The sequence below is a fragment of the Coenobita brevimanus genome, chromosome 43, assembly GCF_032717465.1.
Source record: "Coenobita brevimanus isolate Jiangsu-jjx chromosome 43, ASM3271746v2, whole genome shotgun sequence".
NCBI classification, from domain to species: domain Eukaryota; kingdom Metazoa; phylum Arthropoda; class Malacostraca; order Decapoda; family Coenobitidae; genus Coenobita; species Coenobita brevimanus.
The window spans coordinates 32,618,389-32,636,386 of record NC_136996.1 but is presented as its reverse complement, the minus strand read 5'-3'; the positions used below and the strand labels follow the sequence as shown (position 1 = coordinate 32,636,386).

Sequence of the window (17,998 nt, the reverse complement as noted above, 5' to 3'; positions counted from 1 at the left end):
AAACACTCCTTGAGTGCTCTATGGGATAGCCCGGTCTCGGCCGTGGCCTTCCATAGGGACTCTGGGCTGTTCGGCCAGACTGCCTAGGGAACAATTACTACTACTACTACAGTACTTCTGCACTTGGCAAACTATCATCTGGCTCCTCTGCAACCTCAACTTGTGATTCATCACCACTATCAGTGTCATCACCATCACTATCTGGTGTAGAATCACTACTACTATTATCAATGAAATCATCATCCAAATTCTTATCTAGAATAAGTTTGTATTACATCATCACTAATGTTCCTCCTTGTGTGGGACATGATTATGTCTACAATATCCAAATATCAAAAGAAATTTAGAAATTGAGGTCTACAGGGGAAAAAAAAAAAAAAAGTGTTGTGTCCCCTGTAAGAGCTTGGAACTGACTGACTGATTCAAGATGTTTTATCTGTGCATTTATCTTCCACATTAGCTCTGGACCTCCCAGACAGAGTCACTGAGTGAGACACCTTATAGCCTATAAGCCACCTGTGACCCGGAAGCTGCCAGTTGGGGATATCTGAGGTTCTATGGCACTTACACACTGCCAACTATAAATGAGGTGTCGCATGTAGTCAGACAAGCGACAGAGCTGCCAGTTTGGAGTTAGGTGCATATACCATTATTTTGACCCTTCCCCCCTTCATCCGAGCAAGTCTTGAAATGCAACTGTAAGTATGGTCGAAAGTCCTCCGAAATGTAGGGGGCTTCAACTGCCACCTCGCCTGGCTGAGTGAGAGCTGTGAGTGCAACGAGGAGTCAGACATCCACCACTCCCTGTGCCGAGACGCCACAGATGCCAGACCCTATGCTTTGTGCTCAATGTTTCTAACAACAAACTACTAATAGAATTTATTTTTTTTACAGAAACGAAAAATTAATTGCATTTTTAATATATTTTATTCTATTTTTCTCGTGTTTCTTACACACAGCAGCTGGCTAGCGTAACACACAGTGGTGCTGAGAATAATGCTGGCATCCCTTGTTTTAGTTCTCCTACTATTTCGTACTATTACCTACTATTATTACTACAAATACTGATACTAATAGATAATAATACTACTGTTAAGGATTGCTGAACATTAGGGGAAGTGTTTACAGGTTGTCATGAGTGAAAATCAATGTTTTTCTCCTACTCCTCCTACTACTACTAAAATAAGTCTGTCAGTTACAACAACAGCAACAACAATAACAACAACAACAACAACAACTACTACTACTACTACTACATGAAAAATCAACTGCTACAGCTAATACTAATATTTCTACAAAACCAACAACTTCTGCTACTACTACTTCTAATTCTTGAAAAATTAGTACCTTACTAATACTGATGCTAATTTTCATCCTATTATTTAAAATGCATCACATGGGTCATTTTTGGCTTGAGCTAAGCTTTTTTAAATTAAAAAAAAAAAAAAGTTGATACCTTGGTTATTAACCAAGTTATTGATGTATGAAGTTTGGAAAACTTCTAACTCAATTTCTGCAGTTTTTAAAAACTGTCGGTTGTCTGACTACTCCACACGATGCCTCATATAGTCTCTGCTAGGATTTACAGGGGACAGTTTTCAGGGACGTGTCTATATATAGTCTCCACGCAATTTTTCATTAGATTTTGCAGTCTATACATTGTCCCACCATCAGCTAAGGGTTAAATGTGCAATGCCCTAAGTGTGGGAACACTTGTGCATTTAGGAACGATAAGCATCATTGATGATGCAACAGTATCGGTGCTGACTGGTACGGTGAATTATTATTTAAGAAATAACAATTGCAGCACAGGTTAGGTTAGGTATGGTTTGGACAAGTTATTAAAACTATTTCCCCATGAAAACTAGTGGTCCCTCGCATTTAGCGTGTTTCAAGTTAGCGATAGGTTAGAAAAGGTACCAACCCCGCGCATTTAGCGATTGTCTTACGCATTTAGTGATGTGGATGTGGGGTGTGAAATGCCTTGCCGGTCTGCCACCAGACCACCATTGTTATCATTGTTGTGAGCATCTGGCGACCTTGGGTGCTTTTTTTCTCTCACAGTGCCGAGCATTTAGCATTTTTCGCTGGTGAGTAGATGTATAACCATACAGTACTGTATCTATATAATGTATTGCTAATACACTGTGTTTCATTTTCACCACTTAAAGTAGGAAATCGGGGGTCAAAAGAGTGACCAGGAGGATGGAAGCAGACTAACTGATATTTTTCCCATATAAAGTACACTTCGCATTTAGCGATGGTTTCGCCAGACTAATTAAACCGTTAAACGCGAGCGGCCACTGTAGACTGTTTTGATAGTTTTTGGTGTGATTCATACAATTCTAACTGTCATAACCACTGGAATTATCCCACCAACCAAACTGCCGGTTCACTGTAACTCATAAACTATGCATTTCCAACAGTTATGAGGGTCGGATTTGAGTGAATCACAACAAAAACCATTAAAACAGTCTAGGTTTCATGGAAAATAACTGTGAGACATCTGAATTACCAAAATGGGAATAATATTTGAGGCCTTACTATAGCTAGCTACCGTACTTTTAATTTTTTAGATTATCAGATGAAACGGCGATTGCATTCAATGACTTTCATGAGTTTGGGAGAGTGTGTAAGAAACAGAATCTATAGGTGAATGTAGGGAAGAGTAAGGTGATGGTCTTTGAGAGAGGTGAAGTCAGTGAATGTACAGTGAGGTTGGATGGCAGGTTGGATGCGAGGAAATGGAAAATGTGAGTACGTTTAAGTACAGTACTTGGGTAGTGTGATGAGTAACGATGGAAGTTTGGAGGGAGAAGTGCTTGAAAGGGTACAACAAGGAAGAAAAGTTGCTGGTTCCTTGAATGCAGTGATAAGAAACAAGGAAGTGAGCATGAAAGTGAAAAAGTTACTGCATGACAGTATTGTGATACCAACTCTAACGTATGGAAGTGAAGCTTGGACGTTGTTGGAAGGACACAAGTCAAGAGTGAGAGCAGTGGAAATGAGTAATTTAAGAGGAGCCTGTGGAGTCACGTGGAGAGACAGGCTGACAAATGAGGATATATAGGAGCGTTGTGGTGTGGATGTGACAGGAAGCGTTAGAAGGAACACACTGAGGTGATTTGGCCATGTGGAGAGGATGGAGGGTGAGAGACTGATGAGGAGAGTGTTTGTGAGTGAGGTGGAGGGGGAGGCCGAGGATGAGATGGAGGGATGGGGTGCAGAGGTATATGAGAGAGGAGGGTGTGAGTTGGAGGCAGGGCAGTGAAATGGCGGGGGACAGGGCGACGTGGAGGCGATTTGTTTGTGGCCACCCCGTACGGGATTGAGGCATCTGGCAATAGACAGATACATAGAAAGACTTTCATACTGAATATATTAGGGTACAGTTCTGTTACACTGCATTGTAAGCTACTGTTTACATACGGTACAAGCCCACTGTGCTTTCTTACCTTCTTTCTTAACCTTTTCATTCAGATTGTTGACATATATCGTATGGTTTGGTCTGATGTCCAACATTTTGGATACAGGTACTTATTCTGGAAAGAAAAGAATTCACATCATTCATAAGCATATGAACTGCACTGAACTTCTCAGTATTATATTTATCAATACCAATATCCTTATCAGTTAACACAACTGGTTATTTAAATGGATAAAGTGCCATTAATTGTATCTGAGGAATGTGTTTAATGTTACACAGTGGATAGAATTTAAAAAAAAAATGCAATTTTTGAAAGGTTTAAAGTAATGAAGTCTGCTGATATTAAAGCAAAGAGTGTACTATGATGGTATACTGTAGCTGTATACAGAAAACTGGGAAAACTTTTAATAATAGGCTAGTTCAGTTGGGCAAATGAATACAGTACACTACGGCACCTTCCTTTGGTTCCCCTGCCCACATTGCCACGAATCTGATGAATATCCCCTCCTACACTGCCTTCTTGATTGCCCCGCCACTGCCTCCCTTTGCCTTGCCCATGCATCCAGCCTCATCAATCATCCCTCATGAGCCTTCACAGCTGCCGAAAGTCTTCCTCTCCCCCAAATCTCTACTCCAAAATGTCTCCACCTACACCCCACCCCAACAGCCAACTTCACACATAATCATAAGCTACTACCCTGATTGGTTTCATTTGCCCATTTTCACTCTGACCTTCAAGTGGATAAATCTACAACACAACCCATTCCTTTGGTTTAATGTCATCTAACTCATTGAAAAGGTAAAGTGTGGCAGGCAATAAAGACTTTGGTTCTGTTTTGATGTTTTAAAATAATCTTCAGGCAAAATCAATGCGTATAATATTCCCGGACTGTACCGAGTGGGGTAGTTTACTGTGCAGAGCATCATAATGCCCTATCACTGACCAAATGCGGCTGAAGATGTGGAGCTTGATACCAGGAATCTGCAGTAGGTTACAAAGACTGAAGCAAAGGTCTTGAAACAAAGAAAAATTAAACCAAATAAGGGTGACTGATGGTACTTGTAAACAAATACACTAACCCAAAGCACGAGCCTTGGACGAGCCTTACGCTATTTACTTGACTTACACAGTCCACTGTACTGGTAAAATGCTAAACAAACCTCAACTTACATGATGCGTCTTAGTATATATAACACAAACAGCAATGTCTTCTAGTTCAGCTACAAAATGCAAAATGCATCACCATCACACTCCCCGCATGCACAAGCCACTTCGGACGCTTCCTACGTTTACCACAATGAAGAGACGATGTATGTAAATTGTGAGTGTGATAAAGTTTATTATTTTTCATTGACGAGTACTTTACATACTTTTTTAAATAGCTATTTACATTAACTTTTCGTTAATATTACTGATAGATGAAAGCGGAAAATGCTATACTTCTCATTACTACGGATTTAATCCAAGTTCAAATATCTATTTTTCTTTATTTTACTCCTCCTTAAGTGTTCAGCAGTTATCTGTATATATTTTCTAGATTATTATGCATATTTACAATAAAGACAGCTAATATAAAGGATTGGGATGCCATTGTTTAAAAGGATCGGGACGGCCGATATTAATGTACAAAAGGGATGCAAGTCTGTAAATGTGAGAGTATAAGGACGAGAATCTGTCAGCAGGAAGTCAGGAGGCGGCCACACCGTCAACAAGTTCCCCCGTCTATACTTTCATATGATTGGGTAGGGGCTGCCAGTTGGTCCCAAACATAACCTGGCGACATGGTATGTAGATATTAATATTTAGTGTTGTTAAGGCACATAAGGGCGTGAGGGAGGACGGGTTTGGGTTTGGAGGCATGATGGGCGGCTGGTAAAAGACTAAAGTGGACATAATTGAACACTTCCGTCAGCGGGCCAGACTGGTGCCCTTCTCCACCCCCTATCTGGGTTTGACAAGTTCACCAGATGATGTACAGTGGTCCTTAATCCTTAGTACCTAAATGTATCATAATGCTCAGTAATTCACAGTTCTGATATATTATTAGAGCTACAGAGGCTTAAGTATTGGAGTATTTTACACCCTCTGTATCTTGTGTTTACAATCTAGGCAAAGTTAGGGTTTAGTTAGTCATAACAAGTAATGTTATTGGTACTCTCGTGCTGGGAGTATTTTACACTGTGTGTATCCTGTGTTTACAACATTAGTAATTTGTCCTTGAAGCGATGGCACTAGTAGTGTTATTGGCACCAGATATCACTGATAATGTGGTTAATACAGGTATTGGATTATGATACACTGTGAAAGATATATTATCGTGTATTTTCAAACTGTTGCTCTGTAACTAAGAAACTTGATATATACTGTAATTAATATTATTGATGCACTGGAATTATATTTATACCCTGTGTATTGAGTGTGGTAAACATACACTTTATTTCAGGCAGTTAGAAGGACCTTACCAACTCAGTTCATACTCTTCCAGTTTGTTTTCTGTATTTTTCTGACTTTTTCCAGGGTGGTAAAGTCTTTTCCCACTGAAAAATTTCCCACTTTTTATGATCCCATTCCTTAAGCCACACTTGTAGTTGATTATTTACAGCATAATGGAAGAATCTTACTCATTGCACTGAAAGGTAAATTTCACTTCCTAGTTTCCCAACTGGATGCTGAGTTAGATTAGGGATGAAAATCTGGGCCAAGTTAAGGTAAGAAGGGTGTAGGCAGTTATTTTCATCCTTTTGCAGCTCATTTCCAGTAGCTAAGTGGCAGAAAAAGACAATCCAGTTGCTCTACATCCATTCCATTATAGCATCATATTCTAATGTTAAGCACTTGTTAAATCTTACGGTTGTTGCATTCTTTACGTATCACCTCTTGATGATGAGCATCAGATTCCAGTCTGAATCTCCTGTTACCTCTAGGCAATCAAGGTGGAGACCTGCCAGTTTTATGCCTAGATAAAATGAACAGAGTATAGTCTATCTATCTATCTATCTATTGCCAGACACCATAATCCCGTAAAGGGTGGCCATTTGACACTGAATTAGTAATTAAGTTTATTTACCAATACTAAGTGGCATTACACTTTTATTGTCCCTTCAGGAGCGTAAGGGCCCGGGGCTTGGCTACTCGGTCCAGACAGTTAAGGCAAGAATGACCAGTCACTTCCCTTAGTGGCATTATGTGAGCAGTAGTCCCCAGCCAACCCATGGATTTAAACCTTTAATGGGCCACATCTGGTTCAATCGCCTTAACTTACTAGACCACCAATTCTGCCCTTATATTTTGGATATCACACAGAACTAACCTAACCATAAATGCCACATTCTTTAGCCCTAACCTTGACATCTGCTGGCAGTAACCATAGAAAAGAAGTGGTGGGGGAACAAGTAGCTATGTGGCATACAGTTAGGTTAGTTGTTGTCAGGTTTTGTGTCATATCCATTAATAAGAATGCTCAACTAAGCTTAATAATTACTAAATAACTTTAGGTTGCAGCACTGATCAGCTTGCCAGTGTCCAGTTTTCAGTTAACATTCTCATAATGCTATAACTCACTCTTAGCTGAAAAAATAACATGTATTAGCTGAAATATATTAGAAGTGTGTTCATATTTAATGTTGTGTTAACATACTATATTTATAAAATAATATAATCTTTCATGCCTCATTAATCCTAGTAACAATAGCTACAGCAATTAAGAATTGTCATTTATCTTTTCTATGAATACCATGACAACAGAGTGAACAGTCTTGTACAGAAAGCTATTGTTAAAAGTTATTTCAATGAAAATTATTTAATGAAGTTGCCCCTCAAGTGACACCTTTTCCTTACTTAAAATTGGTTTTCATTCACTGTATTTTTGAAGTAAAATATAAGTTACCAGTACTGGTCATTTGTTCTTCCAAACCCTCAGTCCTGAAATGAAATTGTCTTCTTGAAAGTTGTTCGAGTAGGCTAAGTGGCATTTTAACAACACCTATCCAGTCTGTTGCCCTTCAGAACCCATAAAACATGGCAGAAATGTGTATAGCACAAGTGTATGCAAGCTGGTCAATGCAGTGTGTATACACAGTCTAGATTTTTAAGAGATATCTTGCTGTAAACAACTAATACACAAGTTGTTTTTTCCAGAGCTTTTTTGGATTCGGCCAAAGTGCCGATATCGACATTCAGCTTGATGGAGCGGAGACACGGAAGATGGCAGAGATGAAGACAGAGGATGGGAAGAAAGAACGTTACTACCTCTACTATGATGGCGAGAGTGTGTCAGGCAAGGTATGAAGATGATGCAGAAATAGTACTACAGTAGAACCATGCTAGATGGTACTGTTCTTTCACCGTAACTACTAACTTTGCACAGATGTTCAACATTTTGAATCTTATTTTATATTGCTCGGTGGCAGAAAAAGACAATATTTCAGTTCCACATCCTTTCTGTAGCACTTCTTTGTGACTGGCACCATATTCTCCTGTTAATCTCTTGTGACAACCCAGCATTGAAGGCGGTGAGGCTGAAATCTTAAGCCAAGTTAGAGTGAAACAATTGGGGGGGGGGGGCTGTCCAGACCTGTTGATTGTCCAAGCAGCAGATTTTGAGCTAATTTCCTTATCATTTCCAGGTAAATATCTCCTTGAAGAAAGCTGGGAGTCGCTTGGAGCACCAGGGTGTGAAGATAGAGTTTGTAGGTCAAATAGAACTGTACTATGATCGAGGCAATCACCACGAGTTTACATCATTGGTGAAGGAACTGGCTCGGCCGGGGGAGCTTACACACAACACCTCCTTTGAGTTTGAGTTCAACCAAGTGGAAAAGCCGTATGAGTCCTACGCTGGTACTAATGTCAGACTCAGGTAGGTCCAACAGAGAAAATAGCTATAGAAATTTTATCATTTCATCCTTTCACAGCAGTGACATACCAGTACAGTTTTATCGTTTCTCTTCCCATAAAAGTTTATTCAAACAGGGAGATCGGCTGTAGCACCAGCTGACCAGGGTGGTACTTCCAAAGGGAATGGGAAAGCTGGTGATAGGGAGAGCTGGCACTCCCGTCTACCAGAATATCTGACTGTCCCCCTTTGCTGACCTTTTCAGTGTGTCACTAACATGGAGAGTAAACCAGCATACTCTCCTAAAAACATCCTTCAAGTGTCTTATGCACTTCCCTACATGCACTTTACATATCACACAGTGTATCCTATTACATCTCAGGGGTTGATGCTAGTAAGGGCATGCGGCCATAAAACTTTGCCCTGCTACATAGTGGCAGACCTATTGAGGGGAGGCGTGACAGGGGCTCCACTAACATAGATCTGGGGGCCTGGATGGGATGGGGCTCGAACCTGTGCTAGAGGGTACAGGACTTTGTGGTTCCCAAGCTGCCACTTCCACCCAATTGAGAGGGGCCCGAACCTGGGAGTAGCACCCCAGGAGGCTGCCCTATCAGTGGGTGTATAATGGCAGGGCAGTTACAGTGCCAAGGCACACTTGGAGGGTGTTCCTGAAGCTGTCTTGGCAGGGTGTTCTGAGGCCACTTCCACAGCCACTGGTCACAGCTGGTGGGCTATAGGTCCCAGATCCCGTGCCTAGACTTGGGACTGTGCAGGTGGACGGGGCATGTGGTCTGTCTCTCCCCATTATTTTTACCAATTTTGACAAAAAAAGAAAGGGAATCAAAGCAAGCCTGAGGAAATTAAATCACCTGGGGGGATCAGTATGGCATCATGGAATGTTGGAAGTTCGATGGGTAGAGCGGGGGAAGTAGTTGAGACGTTGAGTAGGAGGTGGGTGGATGTTGAATGTGTGCAAAAAGTCAGATATAGGGGAGGATTATCCAGAATGATTGCTGGAAGAGATTGTTGTTACAAGTTATTCTGGCAGGGTAGGGCAGATGGATATTGTTGTGTGGATGTGTTGGTTAAGAAGATGTATTGAATTAATTGAGAGTCTGTGAAAGGATAATAGTAGCGAAAATTTTGTTCAATGGGATGGTGTTTTCATTTATATCGATGTATGCTCCACAGTCAGGCTTGGATGAGGTACGAGTAGAGAAGGATAGATTCTGGGATGACTTAATACTTGTAGTAAGTGGTATGGGGGATGTTGAGATTGTTGTTTTGGGTGGGGACATTAATGGTCATGTAGGTGAAGCAGCTCAAGGATATGAAGGAGTACTTGGGGAATGTGCATATGGTACAAGGAATTAGGAGGGGTGAAGGATAGTCTACTCGAGTTTGGGGAGGCATTGAACATGATTGTGTGCAACACACATTTTAGGAAAGGAAAGAGGAGGTTGATTACATATGAGTATGGGGGAAATAGCAGCGAGATACACTATTTCCTGGTCAGGAGGTGTGATAGGAGGTAATCGAGGAATGTCAAAGCTAGAGGGAGCGAGAAGTGTGTGCAGCAACACAAGTTATTGCAGGCGACGAAAAGAGGACCTATGCACCTAGGAGGAAAATATGGAAATTGGAAAACCAAGCAGTAAGGGATACCTTCTGTAGCAAGATGAGTAGAGCGGAGGCTGAACAGGGAGCCATTGACAGAAGTGTTACCATAATGAACAGTACAGAGCTATCAACAACTTCCTGAGAGTTACTGATTCAGTGTGTGGATGGACATGGGGCCCACCAAGACATAAAGTACCGGTAACTTGGTGGTGAAATAAAGGTGTAGAAGCTGCAGTTAAGGAAAAAATGGTTTTTGCAGGAATGGAAAAAGGGTGGTAACAAAGAAGAATGCTTAGCTGCCAAGTGTCCCAAGCACGAGCCCTTTAAAAATCAAATGAAACGAAATATGGAGTGACTTCAAACTGGGGAAGGGGTGTAGACATACTTTTACTCAGTTCCTTTCCTATTTGAGTTTAATAAAAATTGTTGAATGAATATGTAGTGGTTGTAGGAATACCTAAATGTGTCATTGTAATAAAGGGATTAAAATCAAATGCCTCAAAACCCCTCTTCAACAGAAAGTCTTGCCTTCCCTGTAGCTATCTGATCTTGCCACTTGTTTCATACAGTCATAGTTATAAATGGCTGAGATTAAATATGACTAGGTAATCTCTTCCTTATGGTCATGTGTTGTAGCTGTATTTTATTCAGACTACTGCCAGATGATTTTATAGTTTGAGAGAGACTTGTTTGTGAGGGGACTAGAAACAGTCTCCATGAATGCCTTCAGTACAGTACAATGATCCCTTGGTTATCGCGCACTTAGTTATATTGGTTTTTGTTATCACTGCAAGATGAAAAATCAGCACTCCTGCAATTATTGCACATATTTCAATTAAAAGACATCGTTATCACACACCTGAGCTCATTCTGTAAACAATGTTGTTGCAGTATGTGTGGTTCCTGATGGTTATGAGGGATTGAAAGATGAGGACCTACTTGAGGAGTTAATCCCAGATGGTGGAGACCACCCCCTAGCTGCCTCAGCACCCCTTACTTTAAACCCATCTTAAGTTGTTCTGTAGTATGTTTTTCTTCCTTATTATACCCATTTCATCACTTTCTGTTAACCTGACCATGCCTATGTGTGTTTCTGATACTTACCATACCAGTATGTTTGTATTTATTCGGTATAAATCTATGTAAAAGGGAGAATTTGAGTTTATGAATGGGATATCCAGTACCAGTTAGGATAAATCACATAGGTTCTGTGCCTTTTTGTATCATGCACTAGGCTTAGTACCAATTATGCATGATTACCAAGGGATCACTGTATTGTTATTGTTTCCTGTGGTATTTTTCACATAATACAGTAGCCGTATTTTAGTCAGTGTTGGAAAGACCTCCAATAGTGAAGAAATTCTGGGTTAAAGAGGCAGAATTGATTACGTTATTCATTTTTATGTATTAAATTTCATTATATATATTTCTTTGTCTCAAACATGTTTTATATATTTCAGGTACTTCCTGCGTGTGACCATTGTACGGCGACTGTCAGACATTGCACGTGAGATGGACCTCCTTGTTCACACACTCTCCTCATATCCAGAAATGAATAACTCAATCAAGATGGAAGTGGGCATTGAGGACTGCCTCCATATTGAATTTGAATACAACAAGTCAAAGTAAGTCCAGTTGAAGCTTTTGGACTGCACTGTCACAATCGAGAGTTAACAAGTGCTTCCCTACTGGTTGTGGTGATGAAGGGTGTTAAGTGAAATATGTTGATGTGATGGAAGTATGAAGCACACAGCAAGGGTATGAGAAGGAATGATAATCTGATGTTAGGCGAGGAATGAGAAATACAGAAAGCAGGACATAATGGTAGCAGTCGATTGCTGGTTAACTTATTCTCGTGTTCGTATGGTGACTCAGCACTGAGTGACAAGCCAGATGCTTTCCTGTACACTAGGATGTCATTTACTAGGCTGGTCACTCTTTTTAAATATCTGAACCATCTTGCTTAGCCCCAGGCTCCTACACTCCTCATGGGACAACACTGGATTAGATGATGATGATGATAGTATATCTTGTTTGTCTGTTTTCTGGTTGTGACTTTTGTGGAACTGCCATCCTCTCTAGTCTGTGATGTACTCATGCCAGTCTTAATTTCAGTTCCTTTTACGGAGTTACGTTTATGTTTTTTATGGTTGGGCGGAGGGAGGAATGAGGCAGAATGATAATGATTTTTTTTTTTTTTTTTTTTTTTTTTTTTAATGCCAGCTAATTAGTTTGTACAGCAAGTTCTCTTTATGTCACCTATTTGCTTTTTTTTTTTTTTTTTTTTTTTTTTTTTTTTAAAGGCCATAGGATCCATAGTAATTTATGAGTTTGTAGCTACAAGAAGGGGGTAAAGGAATGGAGTGAAAGATAGCAGTGTGAGTTGGACACCTATCTGGGGAGCTACGATTGAGATGGAAGACTTAAGAGGAAGAAAAGAACTTGAATATATCTGTATTGGTGTTGCGATGAGAAGGGGTAGATTGAGATTGTTTGGGCATGTTGAGAGGATGGAATACAACAGTTGGGTCCAGAAGGTAAGAAGTGTGGACATTAAGGGTAGGGTGTGCTGAATAGGGAGGCTGCCAGAGATAGGGCAGCATGGAGAGCCACCATTAGGTGACAAAGGGAGACATGCAAGCATGTTGGAGCCTTCATAATCAATACGATATGATGCAGTCTATCCGTAGCCAGATGCTATACAGCATATACTCCCATAATGGGTGGCCACACACAAACCACATCCATGTCACCCTGTCCTCTGCCATCAGTCTGCCTTCTCTCCAGCTAACATTATCTTCTCTATCTTTTTCCATCTCATCCTCAGTCTTCCTCTCCTCCCCCCTTCATGGGTGGATAAATAATACTCACATATGATGTGGGACTGAATAGGGCTGCCAGAGATCGAGCAGCATGGAGGGCTTCCATTAGGTGACCAAGGCTGATGCATGCAAGCATGCTGGAGTCTATGTAAATGATATGGTACAGTACAATGATGAGGATGTTAATGTTGCTGTTCCTTTGTAGGTATCATCTGAAGGATGTTATTGTTGGCAAGATATACTTCCTGCTGGTTCGAATCAAGATCAAACACATGGAAATTGCCATCATCAAACGAGAAACCACTGGCTCAGGTACCACAAATTCTCCTCTTGGTTTTGGTCAACTGTGTTCTTGATTTATTCAGGATACTAATAAGTGGTTATTGTGCTTAAGGAAGACCTCATATAATGAAAGGGTAAGAAATAATCTCTACATTAACTGATTTGTTCCTGCAATGTTTTATTTTATTTCTACTTTCATCAGACTGGAAGACCTCTTAGTGGAGAGACTGATTCACAAGCTTAGGAGATCAGATGCTTCATTTTATTTTAAGTATTGAGATACAGAACCCATCTAAAGTTGGTGGTTACCTTTAGCTTCATGTAGAAGGTTTGATACACATTTTTGCTGTGCCCCAAGTGATAGTACACTGTTTTACTCGAAAGCCCTAAGTTATGAGGCACTATTTTCTTAGGCCCAAACACCTTCAATGAGAATGAAACCATTGCCAAGTATGAGATCATGGATGGTGCACCTGTGCGAGGAGAGAGCATCCCCATCCGAGTGTTCCTGGCAGGATACGACCTCACACCAACCATGAGAGACATTAACAAGAAGTTTTCAGTCCGGTACTACCTCAACCTGGTCCTGGTCGATGAAGAGGAGCGCCGCTACTTCAAGCAGCAGGTATGAGGCAAGATGTAGATCTGTTGCAAGACACATACACCCTGTAATGCATTGAAGTCTGTGATCTGCATCCAGAAGCAAAAAATTTTTAAGAACTGTTGTTTTCATATGATAGTTATTGAATGTGCTTGATTTTGTGTGATGACTTGTTTGCCAGGTATTACTGTATTTAGGTAAATGCTGTCAGCAGACTTGCATTGAAAATCTGAAAGTGATATGGAAAATGATGCTATACTGTAGCATCATTCCATTGAACTAACCCTAACCTAGTCTTCCGGGTGCTGGTCTTACATTACAGGAGATCACCTTATGGCGTAAGGGTGAACGAGCACGTCGGCCGCTACAGCAGCAGCTGATGGCCCAACAGATACAGCAAGTTCCAGCTACACAGTCAAAATTCCCACAGTCACACCCACAGGGGCAGCCACCAGAGTTTGCGGGTGATGTAAGTAATGTATACCTATCTCTTGTATCACTGCTGTTTGGTCACTTTTCCTCCGAACTCCACCTACAATCCTCCCCCATTGCAGCCGGCACACAACATCATACTAGCTGTACAGTCTCACCCCTTTTGTGTCCAGCTCTCAAATGCAATAGTTAACTGAAACTCTTAGCCTCACATAAGCATCTGGTCAACTCTGAATTTGTTTACCTCTTTGTCTCTCCGACTGCCTTAAACTTTCAGTTTTCAAAATCTAGTGTTTCCAGGCAGCTTAAAAATGCATGGCTCTTGATTTTGGCTCACTTGTTTGCTCAATCATCTTTTAGAACAAACAAGTTTTGCAGGCTCTTATCCTTTGATTATTATTGTTAGCTGTATAAAAAGAAAATACTAGTCTGTACTGTGCCAGTATGGAAAACAGTCCCATGGTTTCTGTTTTAATTGTTGCCTTATTTTGCCATGACTCTTGCCAGAGATTTTTTTTTTCTTCATTCCTTGTGCCAAATAAACCTAATAATCAGTTATTTGATCTGGGAACTAGTCTTAAGAAATAATTCAAAATTTGCCATGCCTCATGTTTATTGATGTTAAACTTCTTTTGTGTTACATTTCTTGCCATCTTCTGATTATTTTATTCTGCTTGGGATAAAATTTCTGAACTGGAGAGGTTAGACATATCAGCCCTTCACCACAAAATGTCTCCCCAAAGCTGAATAAAATAATCTGGAGGTAGCTGGGATTCAAAATACATCGCTGGATTGAAGGGATTAAGTGCTGTATTCAAGGTGTAATAAGATGCTTTGTAGCACCTGCTCCTTATTGATTTATTTTGAACATTAGTTACTTCTCACAGTTCTTGTGTGTTTTATTTATACCATTCTAATATCAACATAGATTCTATAGATAATATTCTAAGATACTGAGATGTAATGAGGGTGAAAGTTGCGAACATTGAGGAGCAGACCGAAAAAGTCCTGGGATGGGGTCATAGAGTGTAACTACAGGGTTAAGGAACTGAATAAAGAGTCTGCTAGAGATCGAGTAGTATGGAGAGCTGCCAGTAGGTGACTGAGTCCAATGCATGCAAGCATGTTGGAGCCTTTATAAACAAAAGAAAGCAAAATAAAAAGAATTAACTGTTAAAGAAAAGGTGTTATGAAATCAGAGTACTTTGCTGCAACCCTAAGTGATTCTCATCTCAATAGCAGATACAGCAGGTGTCATCAGCCCCACAGTTGCCCCCTACAGCCACCGCAGCCCCTGAGCCTCCGTCCCCTCAACAGTCACAGTCTCCTATGCATGAGGAGGCACCAGAGTCATTGCCACCACCCACCTCTACCACCCAACCCCCTGCTGCTGCTTCCAACCAGGCTTCTGTTGCCAGCACCAACCAGCCACCTGCCACAGCCACTAACCAGCCTCCTCCCCAGCTTGAGGTCAGTTGCTGTCATTGGGTGTTGCTTTCTTGCTATGCTTAACTACTTGAATCCAGTTAATGCCCTTAATAGTTTAGTCTAGCTTCTGTGCCCGTTTTACTTTAAGTTGGCCAAAAACTTCCATATCTCCATCCTGAAATCTGAACTGTTAAAATAAATCAACCTTTGAGTATGTTCTGTGTCATGAAAATGTTATGGAAAGGATGTTGAGCCATAACAATATCATTTGTACCACTGATGTACATGAATTAAGCTGGAAATGAATAAAAATTATTGAGCCAAGTTAGAGTAAATGGAGTATTGCTATTGTTTTCTTCCGGTGCTTAACCACTCGTATCAGGGTGAAACCCTTATTTGTTTTTTTCTTGTTGTACCCCCTCCCCCCCTTTATTTTTCCTAGTCATGAAGAAGTTCAGTAGAAAGGATGTAGAGCCCTAGCATAATCTTTTTCTGCCTAAGAGATATGCAGAACAAGCTGAAAAGGAATAAACACTTGGGCCAGATTAAGGTAAAAAGGGACACAAGATTATATTATTCATCCTGGGGAAGGTCTCTGGTATTCTGAAGGGTTGGGAGTATTAAGGTTGTTTCTACCACCTCCAGTTCAAAACTCGATCCTATGCCGAATAAGAGCATCATGAGATGGAAAGAATAAATTATAGCCAGACTGATTTTCTGGCCTTGAAAAGTCTATTTTTTCATTAAGGTTGCCACTAGACAGTTATATATAGTATAAGAATGGTTTCTTGATGTTTGATGTTAAAAACAATCTCCCGTAAATTTTTAGATGGGAGGAATATTGACTACATTCAGGAACTGAAAATTTTTTGTTTGTGCAGGTGTGGGTATTTGGGTATCCTATTTCATTCACCTTAACTTGGCAGAGATTTTTGCCCCTTTGCAGCCAATTTCTTTTGCTTTACTAGCAGAATAGGAATACTGCAGCTTTTGTACCCTTGGCATTGTTTTTACCGGGTATATATTTATGTATGTACACATCATTTCCATAATATTTCTTCATGACTAGCATCACGTTCATGTTAATCTGAACTTAGTTACAGCTCAGCTTTTTAGATGGAGAAAATGGCAGTAATGTAGACAGATCATAGTTTTGTTTTCAGTGTGTTTTTAATGTTCTGTGCATCTTCTACATTCAGAGTCATTGATTAACTTGTTCAGTATCATTCGATCTAGAGTTGCTGAAGTTTGCTCTTTCTGAGCTGGATTTGACAGCTTGATCTAACTTGAAGCAGTCTCAATGTCTCTTTAAAATCTAGCTTAGAGTTTTATTTGTTTGCGCTCTGGAGGCTTGACGTAAGTGTGAGTAACTGGGTGGCCCATTTTACAGGTTAGGCTGTGGATATTTTTCATGCTCTTCGAGTTCTTTACTCATTTTTGGATTCTACCTTTCCCATTCCTTTTTACATGGGAGTGAGGGTCAGAATACTGATGATGATTAAAATACTGGTTAATTCCACTAATGATAAACACAGAGGGCTTTTTATTGGACCATGTAGCACTTTGTGACTGGATGCCCAAGCTAACATCAACCATTAGCCCTTGGGTGAGCTCAAACACTTGCCTTCTGAGTCAGTAGCATGTGCTCTTACCCACTGAGTCACAGCAGAAGCAGCATTAAACACAAAATTGCCGTCACTTTGACCAGGTGGATAAAATGGAGAACGAGAAATCGACTAGGAGAGTTTTTTTTTTTTTTTTTTTTTTTTTTAGGCACTTCCTGAGGATTAATACATATGACTGTAGGTAGGTTAACAGACTTTCATTCCGTATTCAGTGTGTGTCCTAGATTAAATTATGCAGGTAACAACGGTATCCTGTGATCACTTTTATCATCATCATCATCATCCAATCCTACGTTGCCCCACGAGGAGCGTAGGAGCCCGGGCCTAGGCAAGTTGGTCCTGACATTTAAGATGAGAGTGACCAGCCTCATCCATCCCTGAGTGGCATTATATGAGCAATAACCCCAGTCACCCCTTGGATGTAAACCTTCATCAGCTCAATCCGATTGGAGCGTCGCAATTACCCACTAAACCACCAGGCGCCATAATTTGGTTATGTGGTTATCACCCAGCATAGTAAATGGTTTCCTGGTGTACAGGAAACCATTCAGCTTGTCACTCAGTGTTGAGTCACCCATAGGCAGAAGGAATGAGGAAAGAATGAAGTAAAGGCAGAAGAGGAAGGAAGGCAAGGAGGGAGGAGAGGAAAGGGCAGACACCGTAGAGCAGCACTGCATCGAGTGAGTGGATCACTTTTATACCACCTTAAATCCATCCTCCTATAGCCACCAGACGAAGATGTGGACACCCCCAAGCTACCATCACCCCCCACAGAGCCCCCAAACAGCATCGACTCCCCAGAAGAGGAGTTCCTGGAGGCCCAAGCTGGTTCACCCTCAGAGGAAGAAGAGGAGGAGGAGGAGAGGGAGGATCGAGCGGCAGTCAAAACAGCGACGCAAGAACCTGTCCCGGTGGCTCAGTAG

The 17,998-nt window shown here is 40.9% G+C and overlaps 2 protein-coding genes across 2 annotated transcripts in view; one reads left to right on the top strand and one right to left on the bottom strand.

Moving 5' to 3' along the window:
* The window catches only part of snf (U1 small nuclear ribonucleoprotein A snf), a 22,963-nt gene extending 18,249 nt beyond the window's left edge, over nucleotides 1-4,714 (bottom strand). Inside the window, exons 1-2 of the mRNA XM_080270795.1 lie at nucleotides 4,599-4,714; nucleotides 3,456-3,542 (exon numbers count right to left, since the gene is read on the bottom strand). Coding sequence (XP_080126921.1) covers nucleotides 3,456-3,522 — 67 coding nt within the window. The 5' untranslated portion in view covers nucleotides 3,523-3,542; nucleotides 4,599-4,714. The remainder of the gene's footprint in view (nucleotides 1-3,455; nucleotides 3,543-4,598) is intronic.
* On the top strand, nucleotides 4,375-17,998 carry Vps26 (vacuolar protein sorting 26). The gene is made up of 10 exons (XM_080270911.1): nucleotides 4,375-4,414; nucleotides 4,847-4,950; nucleotides 7,566-7,709; nucleotides 8,054-8,286; nucleotides 11,346-11,510; nucleotides 12,913-13,019; nucleotides 13,403-13,614; nucleotides 13,913-14,063; nucleotides 15,305-15,492; nucleotides 17,801-17,998. The coding sequence occupies exons 1-10, from the start codon at nucleotides 4,375-4,377 to the stop codon at nucleotides 17,996-17,998; spliced, it is 1,542 nt and encodes a 513-aa protein (XP_080127037.1).